Source organism: Bos grunniens, chromosome 17 (assembly GCF_055505025.1).
Source record: "Bos grunniens cultivar Pamir isolate PY7600 chromosome 17, Bosgru_T2T1.0, whole genome shotgun sequence".
Classification (NCBI taxonomy): Eukaryota; Metazoa; Chordata; class Mammalia; order Artiodactyla; family Bovidae; genus Bos; species Bos grunniens.
Genome location: NC_141181.1, coordinates 58268742 through 58289629, shown reverse-complemented (window position 1 = coordinate 58289629; position 20888 = coordinate 58268742). Strand labels below are relative to the sequence as shown.

Below are 20888 nucleotides of genomic sequence, written 5' to 3'. Positions count from 1 at the left end.
AAATAAGGAATGCTCCTCAATCCCTTTTTAGTCTAGGAGAATCACACAAATGCACACAAATTTATGGGCAACGATTCTAAATACAATATGACCAAATCAAATACAGTGATGTATGATCAAAATCTGTATGACAGAGTTAAGATGTTCCCTAAGAATGAAATGAGGGTTGAATGCTAAAAAACTTCAGCACATGCAGACTACAAGAGCAAAACCATATGATTCTATCTGTAGACACAGAAAAGAAATTTGAGGGGATAAAAATCCTATTAGTAAAAGTCTGAGGAAATTACAATTTTAGAAGGTAGTTTTGATCATCTCAATGAAAGGTACTGCTCCCGAACATCATGTCTGAGGTGAAATTGTAAAGTCACACCCAAGGCAGAGTGCCTGCTACCACTGTTTCTAGTCCCCGTGTTCAAGAGGACCTAGCCAGCAGAGTAAGCGAAAGAGACACAAACATACAACAGGTGGGGAAAAAAAAGGAGAGATACAATTCAGACAATATGATTATCTACACAGAAAGGCTGAAAGACCTAACAAATATCATCACTAATAACTGATACAGCAGAGGGGCCAATCAACCCAGATTTAAGTGTCAGCCATGCCCCTGTACACCACCAACACATAAAGTGCCATTTAAACAATGACCATTTTCAATAGCAACAAAAAAGTGAAGGTACCCCGGAATAACTAAGATGTCAAAGAGCTGGCTATAGAAAAGAGTAAAATCCTTTGAAGGACATTAAAGATGACGACAGACAGACGGAGCAGGGACACACACACCATCTCCTCACGTGAATCCGTGAGTCCAGAGAAGCTCTGGGGCCAGCTGCCACACTAGAGCTTCAAGGGGCCTGACCACGGACTCTAAAGCTGCTCATGGGCTTCAGGCTTAGAGGAGCCAGGGCGATTTTGAAGGACTCCACGCGGGTCTCAGCCTCCTAGTCTTTAAGACTCACGATACGGTCACAGTCAGCAAGCACTATGGTCTCGGTGCAGACATGGAGGCCGAGAGCCCAGCAGGCGTGCACACCCCCACAGGCCAGACTTTCCCCAGCCTCAGTGTCTGCCAGGTGTTTGGGGTGCTAACAAACCACTTCACTGTTCGTCTGCAACGCGGTGTACATTCACTGGAGCCTAAACAAGGAGACACAATCCTGCTGGCACACACAAACGTGCCCAGCAATAGGTTACTGCGGTCAATAACATGGTAACTGGTGTTTTAAATGCTCTGTACCATGCAGAAGTCCCTGGTGGACCATTAAATAATACAGACATTTAAGGATGTTTTAGATATTTGGGGAAATTGGTTGAGTTACTCAGGGAGAGGGAATGGGCTGAAAAAGCATTTTTTTCTTTTCATTTAAAATAATGGAAAATGGGCACCTACTCTCCCACAGAGAAACTATCCAATACATCTTAGGAAACAGATTATATTTGGGAAACAAAGGAAGCTTGTCCTTCTTATTTAAGGAAACACACACGTCATAGAATATGGAAATAACAAGTACTTTCAAACTAACCTCTATAAAGGAGAGGAGGGAGAAAAGAATGGAGAAGAATACCAAGGAGGTGTTTTATTTCCCAAACCCAGAGGTGGAAACACAGAGACCAGCATCAGAATTCCACCACGTGTAAAGCACTTGGGTTCTCTCACTGAACCCTCCAAAGCACTGTATGAAAAACATCAGCCCCATTTCACAGAGGAAGAAACAAGGCCAGAGGAAGCTGAGGTCTGAACACAGTCAAACCTCAAAGCTCCGCTACTTTCTTTCATTCTGCTCATCACTTCAGCAAAGGGTACCACCACAGTCATCAGGAAGTAGTCTCAAATAACAGGATGTAATCAAATAACTTTGTTTCTTTTCCCTCTAAAGGGCACTTTTAAAGAGAGGGCATCTCTGCCCATTTGAGGAACTGTTTTCAGAAAAGCTTGACTACCGCTGTAAAGGAGCTTTCTGTCCAATAGGATACCAGGTTTTAAAAAAAAGAGAGAGAACAAAACAGAACTCTTTAACCTGGTCTGCAAAGCAGCCACTAACCTTGCCTGAAGGAGCTCCCCTGCTGAGAACATGCGTATTGGCTTTTGCAAATGAAGAACCTGGCCTCCCAGTTCCCTCTCCCCAGCCCAGTTCCCTCTGCCTCCCCCACTCCACCCCCACCTCCCTTCTGTGGGAGGTTCTATGGAAGACTGGAAAGAAATATCTTAAGAATTCTTTGTCACTGATTTGCTTTGAACAAAGAGACTTTGAGATTCATACAAGACCCTGAACTGTTAGTCCTTCAAAAGTAAACTGTTTTCTTTGAGATAACTGGAGATTCACACTCCTGTTGGGAGAAACAAGGTAGAAGAATGCACACTGCCCTTCTCCCCTGAGCAGATTATGGACTTGGATACAATCAAGAGCAAACCAGCTCTCTCACCACCCTGGTCCCCTTGATAACTTCTGCTGTTACACTTCTCTCAGCACAGGACAATCACGTGGGGTCGGAGATGGCTCACCCTTCTGCACCTTGGCACCACCTTAGTAAGAAGTGGCTGGGGAAGTTGACAGGCTCCAGTGGGACCCCCAACTGCCGGGCAATGGTCAGGTAGAGCAGTGACATGCTGATGGGGATTCCTGTTCTGCGGATTAACACCTAAAGAAGAAAGCAGGCTTTAGCTTCACACAGATGAACTACACCTTCTCGCCTCTTCCACACGCCTTCCCAGTCGGCGCCCATTGTGCAGCAGGTGCGAGGATAGGTTTTCAGACTTAAATGGATGAGTACTTTATTTATTTAGATCAGGGCTCTGTGGACTACAGTCCACATCAGACCAACCAGCTGTTTTTGGATTGCCTGCATAAGAATTTTAGCGTTTTTTTAATGTTTACAATAAGTCAACCGAACACCATTTCATAAAATGTGAAAACTATATGAAATTCACATGTCCTCGTCCACATACAAAGTTTTATGGGGACATAGCCACACTCCTTTGTTTCTGGATGGTTTGCGTTTTCCTTCACATGACTAAGGCAGAACTGAGTAGTTAGGACAGAGGGCATTTGGCTTGAGGAGCCAGGTTGAGAGAAGTCACTCTGGCCTTCACAGCAGAAGTCTATAGACCTATGGTTAGGCCCTCCTTTTTCTAGGAAGAACTTAAGGGTATTTCAAAAAAAAGTGTGTAAGACATGACAAAAGAAAATACAGGTCTCAGAGCAACAGAACAGATATAAAAGCAGAGACAGGTAGGGATAAAACAAAAACTAGGCATCAATGACGCAGGCTGTCACTTACTTCTTCCAGTCTTCCTGGGGGCCAGTGCAAAAAGGGAGACCTGCTTAGTTTCACTGTTCACTGTTCACAAGAAGCGATCTGACCACACTGAGTCAGAGGAGTACCTATTTCTAGCCAGGAATTTACTTCAAGGGTTTTTAGACAAGAGGGTGCTCTGTGATGAATAAGATAAAATCCACAGCAATACCCTCATAGGAGAGGCAAAAAATGAGTTTCACCAGGCATTGGCAGACCAACAAAATCTAGTACTTGCCCTCAAACACTGTACGATTCATCAGAGATAAGCTCCACCTACATATATTGTAACGGTATTTTCTCTCACCCCCACATTTACCTGGTGCATATATAAGTTCAAGGCGTTGTAGTAATCCATTCGGTTCCCCTTGAACTTCAGCTGGTCATATAGAACGTGGTTCATGGCATCCAGCACCTGACTCTGGAGCTCTATTTCCATGATCATGGAGGATTCGCCTGAAACACCGAGACCTACTCTGAGGACACAAGCACAAATAACGCCGTGACGAGTGTCCCCAACAACCCCTGACGTGAGACACTGGCAACATCCTAGGAAGGCTCATCAGGTGTCGCCAATGCTGGGTGGAAAAGAGACTGTATTTGAAGCCTCTGACATCATGCGGGTGAACAGGTGGTTGTGTTATCTATCGCTTTGCGGGGACATAATAGGAATGCACTGCAGAATTTTCCAAACTAACCAATCACTCTAGGTTTTTCTTTTACAAATACAGCTGGATCCAAAGCAATTCCACACCTGCCTTGAAGGCCAAGCTGGGGTGGCGACTGTTTATGCCCCGGAGGGTTTTGCAAACAAGCTCCACAATGCTGTCAATCTGAGCCTGGATATCCTTGAGACTGATGTCAGAGAGAGGGTTGCAGTACTGGTCAATATACACCGCGCCTGAAACAAACAAGAATCATGGATAAGTTCTTACCTTTGCCTTTTCTTAACAGTGGTCATTCGTCCCAGACTCCTGGGGCCATACTCCTCAGATGGTTCCTATCCTGGATGTCAGGCCTGGCTCCTAATCCACTGAGAAGGGGCAACATGCTTACAACCAAGGAGCTGACATTTCATTATCAATATACCAAAACTCTCTCAGAGGTCAAGGACTTACTCTGACACATATATCCACGGTCTACTGCCAAGAGAAATAAATACCATAACGGAGCTCTTTTCAGGCTACTTCTCTCCCCCTCTTAATCATAATTCAAAATCCAACAACTCTGAGAACTCAATAGTATACAACAACATTTTGACTTGAAAAAAAAATCGTTGAAAGTCCACAATGTCAGATATGCCATTTCCACTAACTATTCCCCTGAAAGGTGAGCCAGTAAATGGACTTTGGAGATAACCGGAGTTTGAAATTAAACAGTTACACTCAAGAAACCCACAGTTAAAAAGTTGTACAGAGCACACCAGAGACACTGTCTGTCAAAAATCACTACTTTACTGCCTCAGGTCACTTTTTAACCCTAGAATCGAAGAGCTAACTTGCTTTTTTGTCACAGGATATTTTCACTTGGGAAGTTGTGGAGTCCCTTAAAATCCACAAGGTGTTCTCAAACCAGCTCAGGACCCCGATTCCCAAACTTGATCCCCAAGTGACCAGGGTATCAAGTGACCAGGACCCCATTTCTGGTGTTTCCACCAGCCCAGGCCTGGCTCCTGGGCCTCCTCAGGACTGAGTTCCCCCATCAGCCACGTGACAAGGTTTTTGCTGCATGGCTCTGGGATCCGCTGTATCTGACTGCTGCTTCCTAGACTTCATCAATGGCATTGGATGATTCTAGTCTGCCACTCAGAACCAGAATCCTAGAGCCAACTTCTATTCACTCAACTACTTAAAATAATCACTGCAGATGGTGACTGCAGCCATGAAATTAAAAAGACACTTACTTGCTCCTTGGAAAAAAAGCTATGACCAACCTAGACAGCATATTAAAAAGCAGAGATATTCCTTTGCTGCCAGGTCCATCAAAACCATGGTTTTTCCAGTAGTCACGTATGGATATGAGAGTTAGACCATAAAGAAAGCTGAGTGACGAAGAATTGATGCTTTTGAACTGAGGTGTTTGAGAAGACTCTTTTAAGAGTCCCTTGGACTGCAAGAATATCAAACCAATCAATACTAAAGGAAATAAGTCCTGAATATTTGTTGGAAGGACTGATGCTGAAGCTCCAATACTTTGGCCATCTGATGTGAAGAACTGACTCAGTGGAAAAGACCCTGATGCTGGGAAAGACTGAGGGCAGGAGGAGAAGGGGACGACAGAGGATGAGATGGTTGGATGTCACCAGACTCAATGGACATGAGTCTGAGCAAGATTAAGGAGTTGGTGAGTGACAATGAAGCCTGGTGTGCTGTAGTCCATGGTGTCGCAAAGAGTCAGACAGGACTGAGCGACTGAACTTAAAAAAATGATATTACTTTATATTATAAATAAAGAGGAAAGAGAAGTAATTGTTTTCATAAATAAAGCTCATCAAGTTATTCTTGACTGTGGAATAAACAGAAGATGACTCTCAGCTCCAGGACACATATGCGAAGACTCCAGGGCACTGAAGATATTTTAATAAACTGAAGCAGTCACTTCAATTGCTTCTGGATAGCACAACCAACGGAGAAGGCAATGGCAACCCACTCCAGTACTCTCGCCTGGAAAATCCCATGGACGGAGGAGCCTAGTAGGCTGCAGTCCATGGGGTCGCTGAACGTCGGACATGACTGAGCGACTTCACTTTCACTTTTCACTTTCATGCATTGGAGAAGGAAATGGCAACCCACTCCAGTGTTCTTGCCTGGAGAATCCCAGGGACGGGGGAGCCTGGCGGGCTGCTGTCTATGGGGTTGCACAAAGTCAGACACGACTGAAGCGACTTAGCAGCAGCAGCAGCAGCACAACCAACAAGATCTATCAACAAGAACCTGCACACGGCACTGCGGAGTATATCTTGATTATAAGGCCAAAGAACCAAGAAATACAGTGACCACTGGAAACAGGATGGACATGGTTTACCAGCCACTGCTGCTGTGTTAGGTCGGAGGCAGCAAAATCTGCAAGTGCTGCAGCCATCAGAGAAACTTCATGCAAATGAAACCTGGAATGAACCTGGAGGGCGAGGAGGACTTAGAATGGAATCCTAAAGAAAAGGGATACCATGCACGAGGAAGTGAAGCCAGGTATCTGTGCGTAGGGTGCCAGTGAGGAGACTGGCCTGGCTGGAGCAAATGGCACATTTTGGACAGTGATGGAGAAAGGCCTGACCAAATAAAGGAGGGGACTGAAAGCAGGCAGAGATTTAATTTTAAAAAGGACGCCAGCTGGCCACGTGGCAGTATCACGTGGAGTGCAGACGAGGCTGCGTTTCAGATGGGGCCGGCACTGTATGCTGGTGACTTGGGAGCCAGAAAGGGCAATGCCCATGAAAGCAAGTATTACTTAGAAAGCTGCTGCTGGGAGAGGTAGGGAGGCCTGCATGAAACCAGGAATAGAATGGAGACGTGACTATGAGCAAGGGAAAAAAAAAAATTAATGTACTGGGTATATCACTGGGAGTAGGGAATGAAAGTGAATGAAGAGTCACACTTATATTTCATAACCATAATCTGTGGGAGTGTCTGGGTAATATGTTAGGAATTTAAAATCGTTTTTAAAAAATGAAGTCACATTGTGTTCTTGTCCAATTGGACAGGAACAGAAAGTACTACCCATCATCTTGCCTGTCCACAGGACTTCTTTCCACTCACTGCTCATTATGGACGAGAAGACTCACTGACGTGCAGGAACATTTTGTCCTCGTTAAACTCCAACCAGAAGGGTTAAGGGATTTGCTCAAGGTCGCATGGAGACAAAACTGGACACATTTGTTTCTGATGTGGAAATGAGACTTTAAAACTTAGAAAAATGGGGAATTAACCTCCTTAGCTAAAATATCAGCTTCATACTTTGAACTGACAATGCATCTTTAGAAAACACTCTTTAGCTGACAGCTGAAGATTCTGAGCAGATCTTAGCTCTAAACGCAATCATTTTGCTCAGACCATATATTGTGATCAGACCATATATCCCAACCTCCAGAAGCCCATGTAGTGCAGTTTCCTTCTCCACTGCTTCTTCATCAGGGCCACTTTCCACCACTGCTCTTGAGGGCAACTTAGCTGACTATCACAATATCAGTGCTGAAGTCTCACCTTCAAGATACGATTCATAGTCATCAGGCTGTTGAAGAAAAGCCTTAAGATTATTTAAAATTTTCTGTTGTCGTAGGTAATAAAGGATTTTTTTGGCGTAGTATTTCCAGGTCAAAGCTTTTCTGGAAAAAAACAAACAAGTTAGCAATAAGTCAATAAGAATTAAGATATTAAAACTTTCCATCATCCATTTCTTTACGTCATACTAATCATACTGTGTTAAGAGTCTACTTAACAAGAAAAGTACATCTGGCTCACAAGCGTAGAGTACTTCTCATGGAAACAGCAGAATTTAGGACTTTGAATTTGTAATTTACCACTAAATTAGCTGTGCTGAAATTCAAAATTTGGCTTCAGATATACTAACAGGAAATCAAAGAGAAACCTGAAAAGTCAGGGGAATTGGGTGAGTCTCAGGAGACAGGCGTGAGGCACCTGGAAGCTTGCTGGCCACTTGGCACCTGCCAGGGGCAACTCGGGCCTCAGGCTGCTGCTGTCTCATCCATTCTCATGGCTTCAGACACCATCCATACCAACAGCCCTCGATTTATTTTCCAGAATGGATTTCTTCCTTCAACTCCACACCTGTATATCCAACTGCTACAATGATATCCCACCTCAGTATCTGATGAGACCTTAACTTTCTCCCTTCCTAGGGTCATGGCCATCTCAGACTGAGGCAACTCCATCATTCCAGGTGGGCCAAAACCTCTGGAGTCATCCTTGACTCCTTGCTTTTTCTCACAGTCATATTCAACCCATCTGCCAATAGTTATTAGTCTTATTATCCAAATGTATCAGAAACATAAAACATGTCTCACTAACTCAACTAAATCACCATCCTCTTTCATCTGTTTCATAGCAGCTTCTGCTTTGAACAGTCATAGTCAATGTTCAACAGGGTAGCCAGAGGACTCCAGCTGACATGTGAAGTCAGCACAAAAATACTCTGCCCCAAATTCTCCAACGGTTTTCCACCTTGCTCAAAGTAAAAATCCACGTGCCCATGATGACCGGAACAGTCCTTTACACTCTTGCTCCAGTTACCTATCTGACCCCTCAGTTCCTGTATCACCCCCACCCCACTCAGTCCAGTCACCGGCCGTGGGGGCTTTCTGACCGTCCCTTCATCACAGCTGCTGGAGCTCACATTAGGCCCCCTCACCTTTAGGCACTCAGTTCCTCCTGACTAGCACATCCTTTGAAGGCAATGGCACCCTACTCCAGTACTCTTGCCTGGAAAATCCCATGGGCAGAGGAGGCTGGTGGGCTGCAGTCCATGGGGTCGCTAAGAGTCGGGCACGACTGAAGAGACTTCACTTTCACTTTTCACTTTCCTGCATTGGAGAAGGAAATGGCAACCCACTCCAGTGTCCCTGCCTGGAGAATCCCAGGGACGGCAGAGCCAGGTGGGCTGCCGTCTATGGGGTCGCACAGAGTCGGACATGACTGAAGTGACTTAGCAGCAGCAGCACATCCTTTCCCTGGAGATCTGCAATCTGTGCCCTCATCTCCTTTCAGGTTTTGATTCAAATGTCACTTTGAGTAAGGCTCTCTCCAATCACTCTGTTTAAAACTGGACCGCCCCCCCGCCCCACCCCCACGACTCCCTCGCCCTCTTCCCTGGTTAACAGTTCTCTAGAACACTTCTCATTTCCTAATAAATATTTTACTTTGTTCAGCACCTCTTCTCTACTCGAGTGTGAGCTCCCTGAGGGCAAGGTTTTTAAGTGTGGCTGACTGCTGTATCCTCAGCACCCAGAATGTCTGACACAGCAGATGCTCAGTAAATAACTGCTGAGCAACTGAATTTCTCCACCAGATCTCTCGAATACACATAGGGATTGTGGGAAGTAGCAGGGAGTTAATGATTATCTTATCTGCCTGGCTTCATAAATAATGGACTCTTCAATTTTCAGGGAGTAAATGAAAATCAGCAGAGGTTTTACCAGCTTTTTATCTTTGGGTTGTAAAATATTGCAATTGAGAAAAATCACATGAATCAAATAAATAACTTAATTACTATAAGGGAAACACCCCTGGATCCACCACTCAGGCCAAGAAACAACTTTGAAGAAACCCTGGAAGCCCTCCATGGGCCCTCTCCCCCTGCCCCACCCCCACCCCGTGACAACGATCACAATCCGCGCTCTACAGTCACCACTACTTTGCTTTTTTCCAGAGCTTTCACAAACATGCATCCCTAAAAACTCCAGACCAATCTGGTAAGATTCCTTTTAAGTCACTTAATTCACAGGCTTCCCCTTCATCTTTTTTTCCCCTCGTATTTTATTTGTTGAAGAAACCTGGTTGTTTGACCTGTATTTTCCCAGAGTCTGCAATTTGCTGACTGCATCCACGTGGTGTAGCTTAACATGTTGTTTTCTAAATTCCTGTAAACTGGATGTAGAGGCTTGATCAGATTCAGATTCCATTTACTCTTCATAGGTGGTAGTGAGTTCTGTAAGAAAGGCAATCGTGCCTCGGCTGTCTCTTTCTGTGACGTCAGCAGTGATTGCTACTCAAAGGCCCAGGTCCACTCCTTCATCAAAGGCCCTAAAGTGGTGAATTCTAATTCAACTATCCCTTTTCATTACTACCTAGAATATTTTACCATAATTTCCCCTCATCCATTATCTGGTCCCCAGTGGCAGCGTATGCAGGAAAAGGCAGAATAAATGCTCACTACCTTCATCAGATCCCAAAACAATACTTTGGGTTGTTATATCCTCCAAAGGTGACCAATTAGTTGTTGTTAAGTATTATGAGTTCACATTCTAGTACTGTCCACGTGGATGATTGAATCATCACATCTCTGACCAAAGGAAGCCTCCTCATACTGGCCCATGAACACTTCTGACGTGAAACACTGTTTACTTGTCTAAAGGAAGCCTCCTGTCCATGAATACTTCTGACATGAAATACTGTTACTTTCCTTGCTATCTGGCTCCAGGCTTCCAAGATGCTTCCGGGTCATCTTTTACATTTCCTGCTCTGGACCTAGAATCAGCCATTTCTCCAGAAACCCTGGCTGCTTTTGCGGGAAGTACTGACAGAAGACCACAATCTGAGGACTACTGATGATCGTTTCTGCTGGGTTGATTCTTGCTTCCAGACCTGTTCAGTCAGTCTAGTGTGTAAGTATGTGTACATATGCATCATATATACCTAACACATATTTCAGTAGCAAGTATCTTATGAGTTCATACTGATACATCTAATTTAAACTCACAACTATACAGTTTTTACCTTCTATATTTTTAATATATATATGTATGTCTTTTTTCCTCCAGGAGAATCCTGTTTCTTCAGGATACCAGGGATGAATCAAAATATCACATGATCACTTACTTGTTTTATTCCACATCTCTCTTTCATACACACACACACACACACCAGCCTTGGAATAACAAAAACAATATTCTCATCACCTTGATGGTTCCTGAAAACAGTGAACATTTTGCTCATACTCTCCCCCATTGTCTGTTCATTTCTTTTGGAGAGCTGTATTGTATCCACACAGAGCTTACAGCCACCACATACAATACCTTTGTCTGTATCAACTGTCACTTGGATTTAATTCTACAAGTAAACCTATATTTAACGTTCACCACTAGTCCTTGTATTAGGGTCTCTCTGGTTATTTTGGTTGTTTGAAGCCTATTTTCTAGCACATTTTTCAGGCAGAGCTCAAAAGTCCCTGAGTTACTGCAAGTGGATAGGTTTCTCCACAGCTCTTACACCTGGAAATCAATTTGGCTGGATATAAAAATCCTTGGCTGACATTCTCCATCCTTGGATATCTTAAATGTGTTACTCTTTTTCTCTGGAAGAGACTACTCCTGTTGAAAAGTCTGATGGTATTCTGACTTATTCTCCCTTGTAAGTGGCTTCATCTTTTTTGCTTGGATTCTCAAAGGACTTTCCTGTCTTTAAAGTCCAATAGTTTTACTGAAATATGCTTCAGTGTTGGTCATTCTGGGTCAGTCTTCTTAGCTATGGTGTATGCTCTTCTAATATGCTGCTTCAAATCTTTATTTACTCTTTTTTAAGACCATGAAGAATGTAAATGTAAACTGTTTTCAAATATCCAGGGATTAGTGCCTTAGCATTTATGGAAACTATGCTTCTTCCTTCCTATGCTTTCCATATCCAAACAACAAGCCATTTGCCAAGAATGAATATAAATAGGGTCATTTATGAAAACCAGCCGGAGAAGGCAATGGCACCCTACTCCAGTACTCTTGCCTGGAAAATCCCATGGATGGAGGAGCCTGGTAGGCTGCAGTCCATGGGGTCGCTAAGAGTCGGGCACGACTGAGTGACTTCACTTTCACTTTTCACTTTCATGCATTGGAGATGGAAATGGCACCCCACTCCAGTGTTCTTGCCTGGAGAATCCCAGGGACGGCGGAGCCTGTGGGCTGCCGTCTATGGGGTCACGCAGAATTGGACACGACTGAAGAGACTTGGCAGCAGCAGCATGAAAACCAGCACCCCCAAATATTTACAAACGTGAAAGTTTTCTGTTATTAAAAACAACCCTGCTTTAGGTTTAAAATATTTGTCAGGCTAAAAAGTAACATATTTATGATATCTTATTTCTTAAAAAAACTATAATAATATACATTTTTTTGCTAGCTATTCATATTTAGTCTTTGTAACCAATCCGATAAGTAAAAAAGCAGTACTTCATTATTATTTAACACTGATGTGAGTGAATTTAAAGGTATTTTTACTAGACTGTCAGTGCCTGGACTTGCTTTTCTGAGAATATTGTCCTCTTATCCTTTGTACATGTTAAAATTTCTTTTCAGAAATTGTAAGTATTCTACTGACTTTCTTTACAGTTTCTTTGGTCATACAAATCTTTTCTTTTTTACTGCAAAATCGTGTCCTTTTTTTTTTTTTAAGTGCCTTTGCATTACCAGTCATGGTTCAGAAGGAATTCCTAGATTGTACATGAAGTCTCCTGTTTTCTTGAAATTTTCATGTGATAATTTAAAATTTTAGGTTGTTTAATCTTAGAATTTAATTTTTGTACATGATGCAAGTTTTACTTTCTTCCAGGTGGATATTCAGTTATGTCCAATACCTTTCATTAAATAATCCATTTTCTCCCCTCTGAGCTTAATTAAAATACGTTATCTTTTATGCTGGGACATGGCTTTGAATGATCCTCTGCCACTGATGGAGCTATCCATTTTTATTCAAATTTTGTAATGTTTGATAACAGGTACCATTATAATATGTTCTAATATCAAGTGGTGGAAGTTTCCTACTGTGTGTGTGTGTTCAGTCACTCACTCATGCCCAACTGTTTGTGTTCCCATGGACTGTAGCCTGCCAGGCTCCTCGGTCCATGGGATTTCCCAGGCAAGAATACTGGAGTGGGTTGCCATTTCCTACTCCAGAAGTTTCCCGTTGTGATTATTTAAAAACTGTTTTTTTCTGGCTCTTCTTGTGAATTTATTCTTCTGTGTATATTTTATGACAATACTATCCATTTAAGACACACAAAACTCTTGTTGGATCCTAAACGGAACAGCACTATGTACTAATTTTGGAAGAACTGACATTTTTGTGATAGTAAGTCTTATTCAAGGACATGCTCTGCCTTGTGTACTTAGTCACTCAGTTGTGTCCAATTCTTTACAACCCCATAGACTGCAGCCCACCAGGCTCCTGTGTCCATGGGATTTCCCAGGCAAGAATACCATAATGGGTTGCCATTTCCTCCTCCAAGGGATCTTTCGAATCCAGGGATTGAACCTGCATCTCTTATGTCTTCTATGCTCTGCCTTATGTTTTTCAAACAACATTCTATAGTCTGACTTAAGAAACTCACTCCTAGGAACTAATACTTAGAAATGAAAGCACTAGAAACATCACTCTCCACAGTAACACAAAATAGAGAAAAAAGTGGTTATTATCAATAGAGGGATGGTTAAATAAGTCATGGTATATACTACAAAAAAGCAGGCAGTCATTATTAAAGGTGAATTTGATTTTTACCAATTGATCAGGACAGATTTCCACAGGGTAATGTTGAATGAGGATAGAGAGATATTTATTGCAAAGTACCTATTATATGATCTCAGTTTTGTAAAGTAATGATCCCCCTCCATCCTCATGTGTATCATATTAGCATGGAAGCCTACAATCTAGATTGTCATCATAAATTATGGGAGTGGGGGCAGGGAAGGCCAATGCAAATGGATGGAGAAGAGAGGAAGGAAAAGTCACATAAAGAAGAAAAAAAAAAAACAAAGTCTGCACTACACATCCAACCAAACCCAAACAACCAATAAACTCAGTATGTATTAACTATTTATGTATTTAAAAGTCTATATGTATATATGCAAAAAAGAGAGGTCGACTTTTATTTTTAAAGCTGCACAATACTATTAGATCACACTTCAATTCATTTATAGATAAACCAAAATAGAAACAGAAAAATGACCTCTGCATCAGGACTCATCCAAGGCCTAGAATAGTGACACATCTTACCTCTCCCCACAGTTGTTCCACTGATAGATATTTCGCTCTCCTAAAGCCCTTTGACCACAGTAAAGAAAAATGTCTTACGCCTTGTTTGGGAGCTATTTCACAATGAGCTCTCTTAAGGAAGATGTTAAAATAGCATTCTTATCTTCCATCTCAAGTCAAGCTTCCAGAACTTTTAGAGCAGAAAATATTTTTCATAGATAAGTCAGGCTGGAAGCCAAGTCATCTTTCAGGTAAACTAGAAATTAACCTTCACAGCAGAAAATACAAAGCATAAAAAACTTTAAGCAACAACCAAGAGACAAAGGGTTCTTCTTGATCAGGAGAGATAAACAACTCTACCAGACATCTACAATGTCCATGGCTAAAGTAAGATCGCGTCTTATCGGAATTCAGAAACTATGAAAAATTATCCATTAAATAAGATATCCCTAAGAAAAATATTTTTTAAAATGCAATTCACAACAGGCAAGTTTGGTGGTGACAACAAAGAAAGGATATTTGTGTTACCCTAACGACATAATGGACACAAGTACACAGAGCACAGCCATTTGACCCCCAGGAGGAATAAATACTATTTCTCCCACAAGGATTTTTGCACCATTTCTTCAAATATTAATTGTCTTGGTGTATTTACCTTGTATACACAGAATTTTTCAAAAACATAAAGCGACATGAAGGTAACATGAAACATTTGAAATAGATCTCATGGTTCGGCCACACACCTATTATAGCAATTAATCCTGGGGTTAGTAAAACAAACTCCTGATAGAACTACAGCTTACCTTCCTTCCATATTTAGGATACACACCAGCTCATCCTCAAAAAATATCTCCGGGCCCTCAAGATTCTCAATGTCACTGAAACCGTTACAAGGGACCTATGAACAAGACAGATACAAGAGGCCTCAGTAAGGAGTAGCAATGCTGTTGTCTCTCACACACAAAGTTACAAGCAAAGCTGTTCACTTCCAAGGAAGTGGTAACACCCCTCCCACACTATCTGGCACCACCCACCCACTAGGGGAGAAAAGGAACCTGTGGGTAACAGTAATTTGTTCAAATAATATTATTAGCTGCAAATGAATTATATTTGGAATTTATAGACTGGAATTTCTGAAAGTGATAACCCAGAGTTCTCACCTAAGGAAAAACAACTCTGAAAGGAGGACTAAAAAAATAAAAATCATGTCTTTCACAGTACCTATTCTGTGCTGGCAACATGGTATTCAACTAGGAGTCCAGGGCCAAAGAGAGAAGTCTAGGGGTTTGGGTGACTCTGAAGGTCGAGGCATGTTTCTCCTCTGTAAGCTGAGGCGGTGGTGCCGATGAGCTGTAATATCCCCCCCCTTGGTTTAAAAATCTGATTCCTTTTCCCACTTTTCTTTCTGAAAGTAGGCAGGAAATTTGTCAGCCTATGTGCACGTGGAAAACACAGGAGCACAAGGGTCCTGAGCCAAAGTAATCATCTACCCACAGATCAATCCTAAGTATAGTCCTGCTATGTTCAAAGTCCTCGGCACACTTCTCATCATGCAGAGGTACAGAGAAAGACGAGCTGGGGAAAAACACAACAACGCACCATTACTGGACAGAGGCTCGGGCTGTTACATACGCACACAAAACCAGCTGGCCTGTAAGCAGAGGCTGCAAACGAGAAGCTCGTGTCCAAGTGCATCAAACACATCCAGCACCCCCACGTGTATGTGTGCAGACATATTTAAACCAGTGTGGAATATCTGAGACTATGAGTGCTTTTACCCAGCATATGGCTTATCCCAAATAGGACACAAATTCAGGTCATTCTGACATTAACAAACACTTGTTTATAGAAACAAATTACACTGCGCAACACCTGAGCTTTATTCTTTATAGGGAGATACATTCAAATGCGTGCCAAGTTCGAATTTTCCCTTTCGAAACTTGAAAGGGAATGTGTGAACTCATTAAAAGTAATTAAAATTAGACATTGGAATTAACATTCAGTAAATCAGGATAAATCAGACTGGTTCCATTTCTGGACCTCCAATCAGAAATAAAATATTGGTACTGTCTCTTTTCCAGAATGTGCAAAAAGTTAAGAATCAGGACCTCATACAGAAACTTCTGTGAGACATTTTGTGGAAGGGAAACCAAACAAACCCATGCATTTCAGCAACATTAAAAACAAACAAACCCCACAACTTTTCAGAAATAATGAATATGAGATGGTATCACTGAGGGAGTAATAATTCTTGCTTTATGGGTAGCTTTTAATCCTGTTACCGTAACAAATAATGCATTCACTACTGGTTTGAACCTGCAAAGCCAGAGAGAAGAACTATATTAACTTTGTCAACCATTCTGGGAAAACTACTGGGTGAAATTTGTAGTATTCAATCATGGATGATACCCCCAATCATGTAGAGACTGCAAAAAATACTGTCTAACCACCCTAAAGAGAAATAGTGCTGATCTGGATTCCCTCCACATCGCCCCCGGGGCCCTCCCTCTCTATCCCTCCCCCATTCTCTCTGGCTTTAGAAAACTAAAGCTGGCAGGGACAAATGGCTCCGTGTTGTTGGATAGGAGGAAAGGACACAATGACTCTTGCAGCCATCTAAGTGAGGAAGGGATTGTGAGCGCATTGAAAAGGGAGATAGCAAAAAGACTGGATGAGCTAATGCCTACAGACCCAGACGCAGACCACCGCTAGCAGGCAAATGCTTAGAGCTCCATCAACGGATCCTTACGTGCTCTGAAAAGAACCTCTTTGAGAACGAGGCTACAATCTTCCGGGCTTCTAACCCAGCTTTTTGCCGAACTTTGTACTCCTCCAACCAATTGACGTAGTCGGTGGGGCTGTAGTGTTTCATAAGGGAAGGCCACCTACAAGGAGAAAAACACCCCCTCAGCTTAACAGAGAAGCAAAGGCAGAAGAAACATGAATCAAAAGCAGCTCTGGAAAACAGCGAAAGCGGTTGGGTTTAGGGATCAGGGGCGGCCCTAGCGAGGGACCCAGTTCAAATCTTTACCCGGCGCGCACGCACTCGCATACACCGTGACCTTGGCTTAGCAATATCAATACTGTGTCTCCACTCCCCATTTATAAAATGGGGACAGTCGTAGCAACAACAATCACAGTGACGGCAATCATAGTTAACATTAATTGTGCGCCTCCTAAGAGCGGGGCCCTGTGTAAGGCTCCCCTTGTATCAGCTCACCTAACCACCACAGTAAAAGATAGGTCTTCATCATAACACCATTTAAAGTCGATACATGAGACTCCAAAAAGGGAAGCTGCTACCCGCAAGGTCACACGGTGAGTATGCCAGGGCCAGATTTTATCCCGGGTCCTAACCGAAATCTGTGCTCTCGGCCAACCGCCAAAGGGATGCTGCGCCCGCTTCCCTCAAAGGGCCGTTAGGATCACTGCATCACCGGGTCCGTGTAAACATTTTAGCACGGAGTCGGGCACAAAAGAAGCGCGCAGGATGGATCAGCGGTGATAACCACGGTCGTCATCCTTGATGGGGGGCCGGACTACTGGGCGCTTCCCGAGACGCAATCTGGGCATTCGCGGGTCCGCCTGGCGTGGACGGAGGGGCCAGCGGCCTGGAGGCCTTTGTGTGTCTGTCCGCGGGAAGGGGTCCTCCCGGGGGTGGGGTCCGCGAGCCGGCAGGGAGGCGGCGGCGGCGGCTCGGAGCAGCCAGGCCGGGGCCCCGGGGTGGGGTGGGGGGCGCGCAGAGAGAGGGGGGAGCGCGGGCTCACCTCACCCGGAACTGCTCCTTCCACACCTTCCCACTACCCTGGCACAGCTCGCGCAGCCGCCGGCAGGTGCTGGAGACGCGGCCGATGTCAGCGGCCGTCAGCGAGCCGCTACACAGGATGTACTCCAGCACCTCTCCCGGCAGGTTGACAAGGCAGCTGAGGCCCGCCGCCTCGGGCGCGGCCTCCTCCACCAGCGCCGGCACCACCTCCATCGCGCTGTCGACCACTGCCGCCGCCATCTTGTCCGCGTACCTGGGGCCCCGCGCGCGCGCGCCGGCGCGCGTTCGCTCGCGCCAGGGCGCCCCCCTTGGCCCCGCCTACCCGGTTCGAGGGGCGGGCGCCGAGGTCCCCCTCGGCTCCCCACGCCCCGCCCAGGCCTGTGGCCACAGCCCCGCTTGGCCCTGCCCACCCGCCTCGAGGGGCGGGCACCGGGGTCCACCCCGCTCCCCCTCCGCTCAGGCCCGTGGCCACACCCGCCTCAGCTCCTCTCCCCCGTTTGGCCCCGCCTACCCGCCTCGAGGGGCGGGCCCGGGGTCCCCCAGCTCCTCCTCCGCTCAGGCCCGTGGCCACACCTCCCTCAGCTCCTCTCCCCCGCTTGGCCCCGCCCACCCGCCTCGAGGGGCAGGCGCCGGGGTCCCCCCACCCCCACCACAGCCCAGGCCCGTGGCCACACCCCCTCAGCCCCAGCTGCTCGGGGAGGGCTGCCCCTGGCTAAAGGAAGGAAACGCGTCTTGGAAAATAACCCGCTGTGGGCCTGGGAGCTGTGCTGCTGCTGCTAAGTCGCTTCAGTCGTGTCTGACTCTGTGCGACCCCACGGACGGCAGCCCACCAGGCTCCCCGGTCCCTGGGATTCTCCAGGCAAGAACACTGGAGTGGATTGCCATTTCCTTCTGCAATGCATGAAAGTGAAAAGTGAAAGTGAAGTCGCTCAGTCGTGTCCAACTCTTAGCGACCCCATGGACTGCAGCTACCAGGCTCTTCCGTCCATGGGATTTTCCAGCCAAGAGTACTGGAGTGGGATGCCATTGCCTTCTCCGCTGGGAGCTGTGAGGGGACAGTATTAGTAGATTCCATCCTCCGCAATAACCCTAAGAACTGTTCTTCCCAAGTTACAGATCGGGAAACTGAGGTTCAGGAAGATAAATGGACTTGTTGGGAGTCCCGTGTCCTAGATTCTAACCCAGATCTGCTTGACTCTGCTTGACTGGATGCTAAACCAGTATGCTGTAATAATAAAACTCATGAGTGGGTGCCGTGCCAAGCATTGTAAGCACATTCTTCACGGCAGCCTATGTGAGCCCGGCTGTGATAGGTACCATATTTATATTTGATCTACAGATAAGGAAGACCTAGTTCACAAAGGTGAGCGTACTCATTAAAAGTGACAGAGACAAACAGTGGTCGAACATGGATTTGAATCCTCCAAACAGCAGTCCCCATTCAGCTATGGGCAGGCACTCTTTTTTCCCACACCTGCACCTATTTAAGTTTTTCAGCTCAGTTTCGTGCCAGGCCCTGTACTGTGTGCCTTGGGGACACAGAGGTGGACAAGACAGTGTCCTTGCCTCCCAGGAGCTCAAAGTCCTCACCCCTCCCCCAAGTTTACCTTGCTTCTTTCCCAGTGGTTCCTGCCTTGGAAGGGCTACCCATCCATGCATTCCTGCAAAACTGGAACCTGTTGCCATCCTTGTCACTTCTCTCTCCCTCAGCATCTGGGTCCAAATGCCCAGTAGAGCATAACATCTCCAAGCCTCTGCTTTCACATCTATGAAATGGAGATAACAATAGGTCTTCCTGTTAAATGAAACAATGCACATACATCAGTTCCTGTCGCTGAGTAAGAGATAAATCCAAAACCTAGGAGATGGAAACAACCTTGTTTCTGTGCTCTTAATTTTGTAGGTCAGGAAACGGGGAAGGGCTTAGCTGGGCAACTCTGAGTTGCAATCAGGTGGTGGCTCCAGATTGGAAGCTTTCAACCACTGCAGATGCTAACTGCTGTTAGATCCCACAGGACCTGGAAAAAGGGTTGAGTTTTGTGCTAGCATATACTATTTGTATTCAGATGCCCAATACAGGTTAAGATTTCTGTGCCTCAGTTACTTCAAAGAAGCTTTTCTGGGGGGAAATAGGGAAGCAATTTCTTGTCTGAATGATCATTCTTAATATCCATCAAATCTGTCTCTTCTCTCTCTTCAGCCACTGTCTCTGTCCATATCTCTACTGCGGCTCCTAACAGTCCAGCCCTGGCCCCGAGAAGGTGAACATCAGCCTTGGTGACACTCAGACCTTGGCAAAGTTTCCAGCCTGTGAAGCTGTTTTTATGAATGACTCTTGCTTTCTGATCAATGACAAATTTAAATTCTCCTCTGCCAATCCAGAGAATCCCCTCCAAGCCCTAGGAAAGAAGAACATTTTTATTTTTGTACATGCATTAAACCAGATGGTGATATACATCACAGGTAACCTGCTAATGAGATCACAGAGAGAAATCCCACCCTTTTATAGACAGCCAAGCATTGCGTCATGTACATGCTTCCGAGATTAGTGGTGGCTTGTGAATTACCATTCACTTAAAAAGTAAGAGGATCTGAGACTTCTCTGTTGACCTAGTGGCTAAGACTCCATTCTCCTAATGCAGGGGACCTGGGTTCGATCCCTGGTTGGGGAACTAGATTCCACATGCCTCAACTAAGACCCAACACAGCCCCAATAAATAAATAAGTAAAGTGTTTTTTTAAAAAAAGCACTAAAAGGTAAGAGTCTGATTGCATTTTCCCTAGCCCAGTTCATGCTAAGGTCACCTGCTAAGTGGAGCATACATTATACTACCTGCTTTTGTCTCAAGGAATAAGAAAATTTCTCATCTTTGTGATAAGCTGGCAGATACAGTATAAATACAAGTGCTCCGATGCTGGATTCTTGGGGCTGGTGCACTGGGAAGGCCCAGAGGGAGGGTATGGGGAGGGAGGAGGGAGGAGGGTTCAGGATGGGGAGCACGGGTATACCTGTGGCGGATTCATTTCGATGTTGGGCAAAACTAATACAATATTGTAAAGTTTAAAAATAAAATAAAATTTAAAAAAAATAAATAAATACAAGTGCTCAAATTCCTACATGGCAAGGAGACAAGGACACA

At 44.7% G+C, this 20888-nt stretch overlaps 1 protein-coding gene and 1 long non-coding RNA gene across 9 annotated transcripts in view; one reads left to right on the top strand and one right to left on the bottom strand.

Annotated features, from left to right (window-relative positions):
• Nucleotides 1-20888, bottom strand: part of FBXO21 (F-box protein 21) — a 45594-nt gene that overhangs the window by 19158 nt on the left and 5548 nt on the right. For 5 of the 8 annotated variants that reach the window (XM_086348011.1, XM_086348012.1, XM_086348019.1 and 2 more), the window contains exons 1-7: nucleotides 17750-18003; nucleotides 16732-16867; nucleotides 14786-14880; nucleotides 7494-7615; nucleotides 4049-4195; nucleotides 3614-3750; nucleotides 2504-2640 (exon numbers count right to left, since the gene is read on the bottom strand). In XM_086348011.1, coding sequence (XP_086204137.1) covers nucleotides 2504-2640; nucleotides 3614-3750; nucleotides 4049-4195; nucleotides 7494-7615; nucleotides 14786-14880; nucleotides 16732-16867; nucleotides 17750-17988 — 1013 coding nt within the window. In that variant the 5' untranslated portion in view covers nucleotides 17989-18003. Of the gene's footprint in view, nucleotides 1-2503; nucleotides 2641-3613; nucleotides 3751-4048; nucleotides 4196-7493; nucleotides 7616-14785; nucleotides 14881-16731; nucleotides 16868-17749; nucleotides 18004-19355; nucleotides 19544-20888 lie in introns of those variants that run through there. The other 3 variants (XM_086348013.1, XM_086348014.1, XM_086348015.1) reach the window with 3 other exon arrangements.
• On the top strand, nucleotides 8983-13823 carry LOC147355490 (uncharacterized). Its single transcript, XR_015144566.1, has 2 exons — nucleotides 8983-10630; nucleotides 10787-13823. It is a non-coding gene; the product is annotated as an uncharacterized LOC147355490 (long non-coding RNA).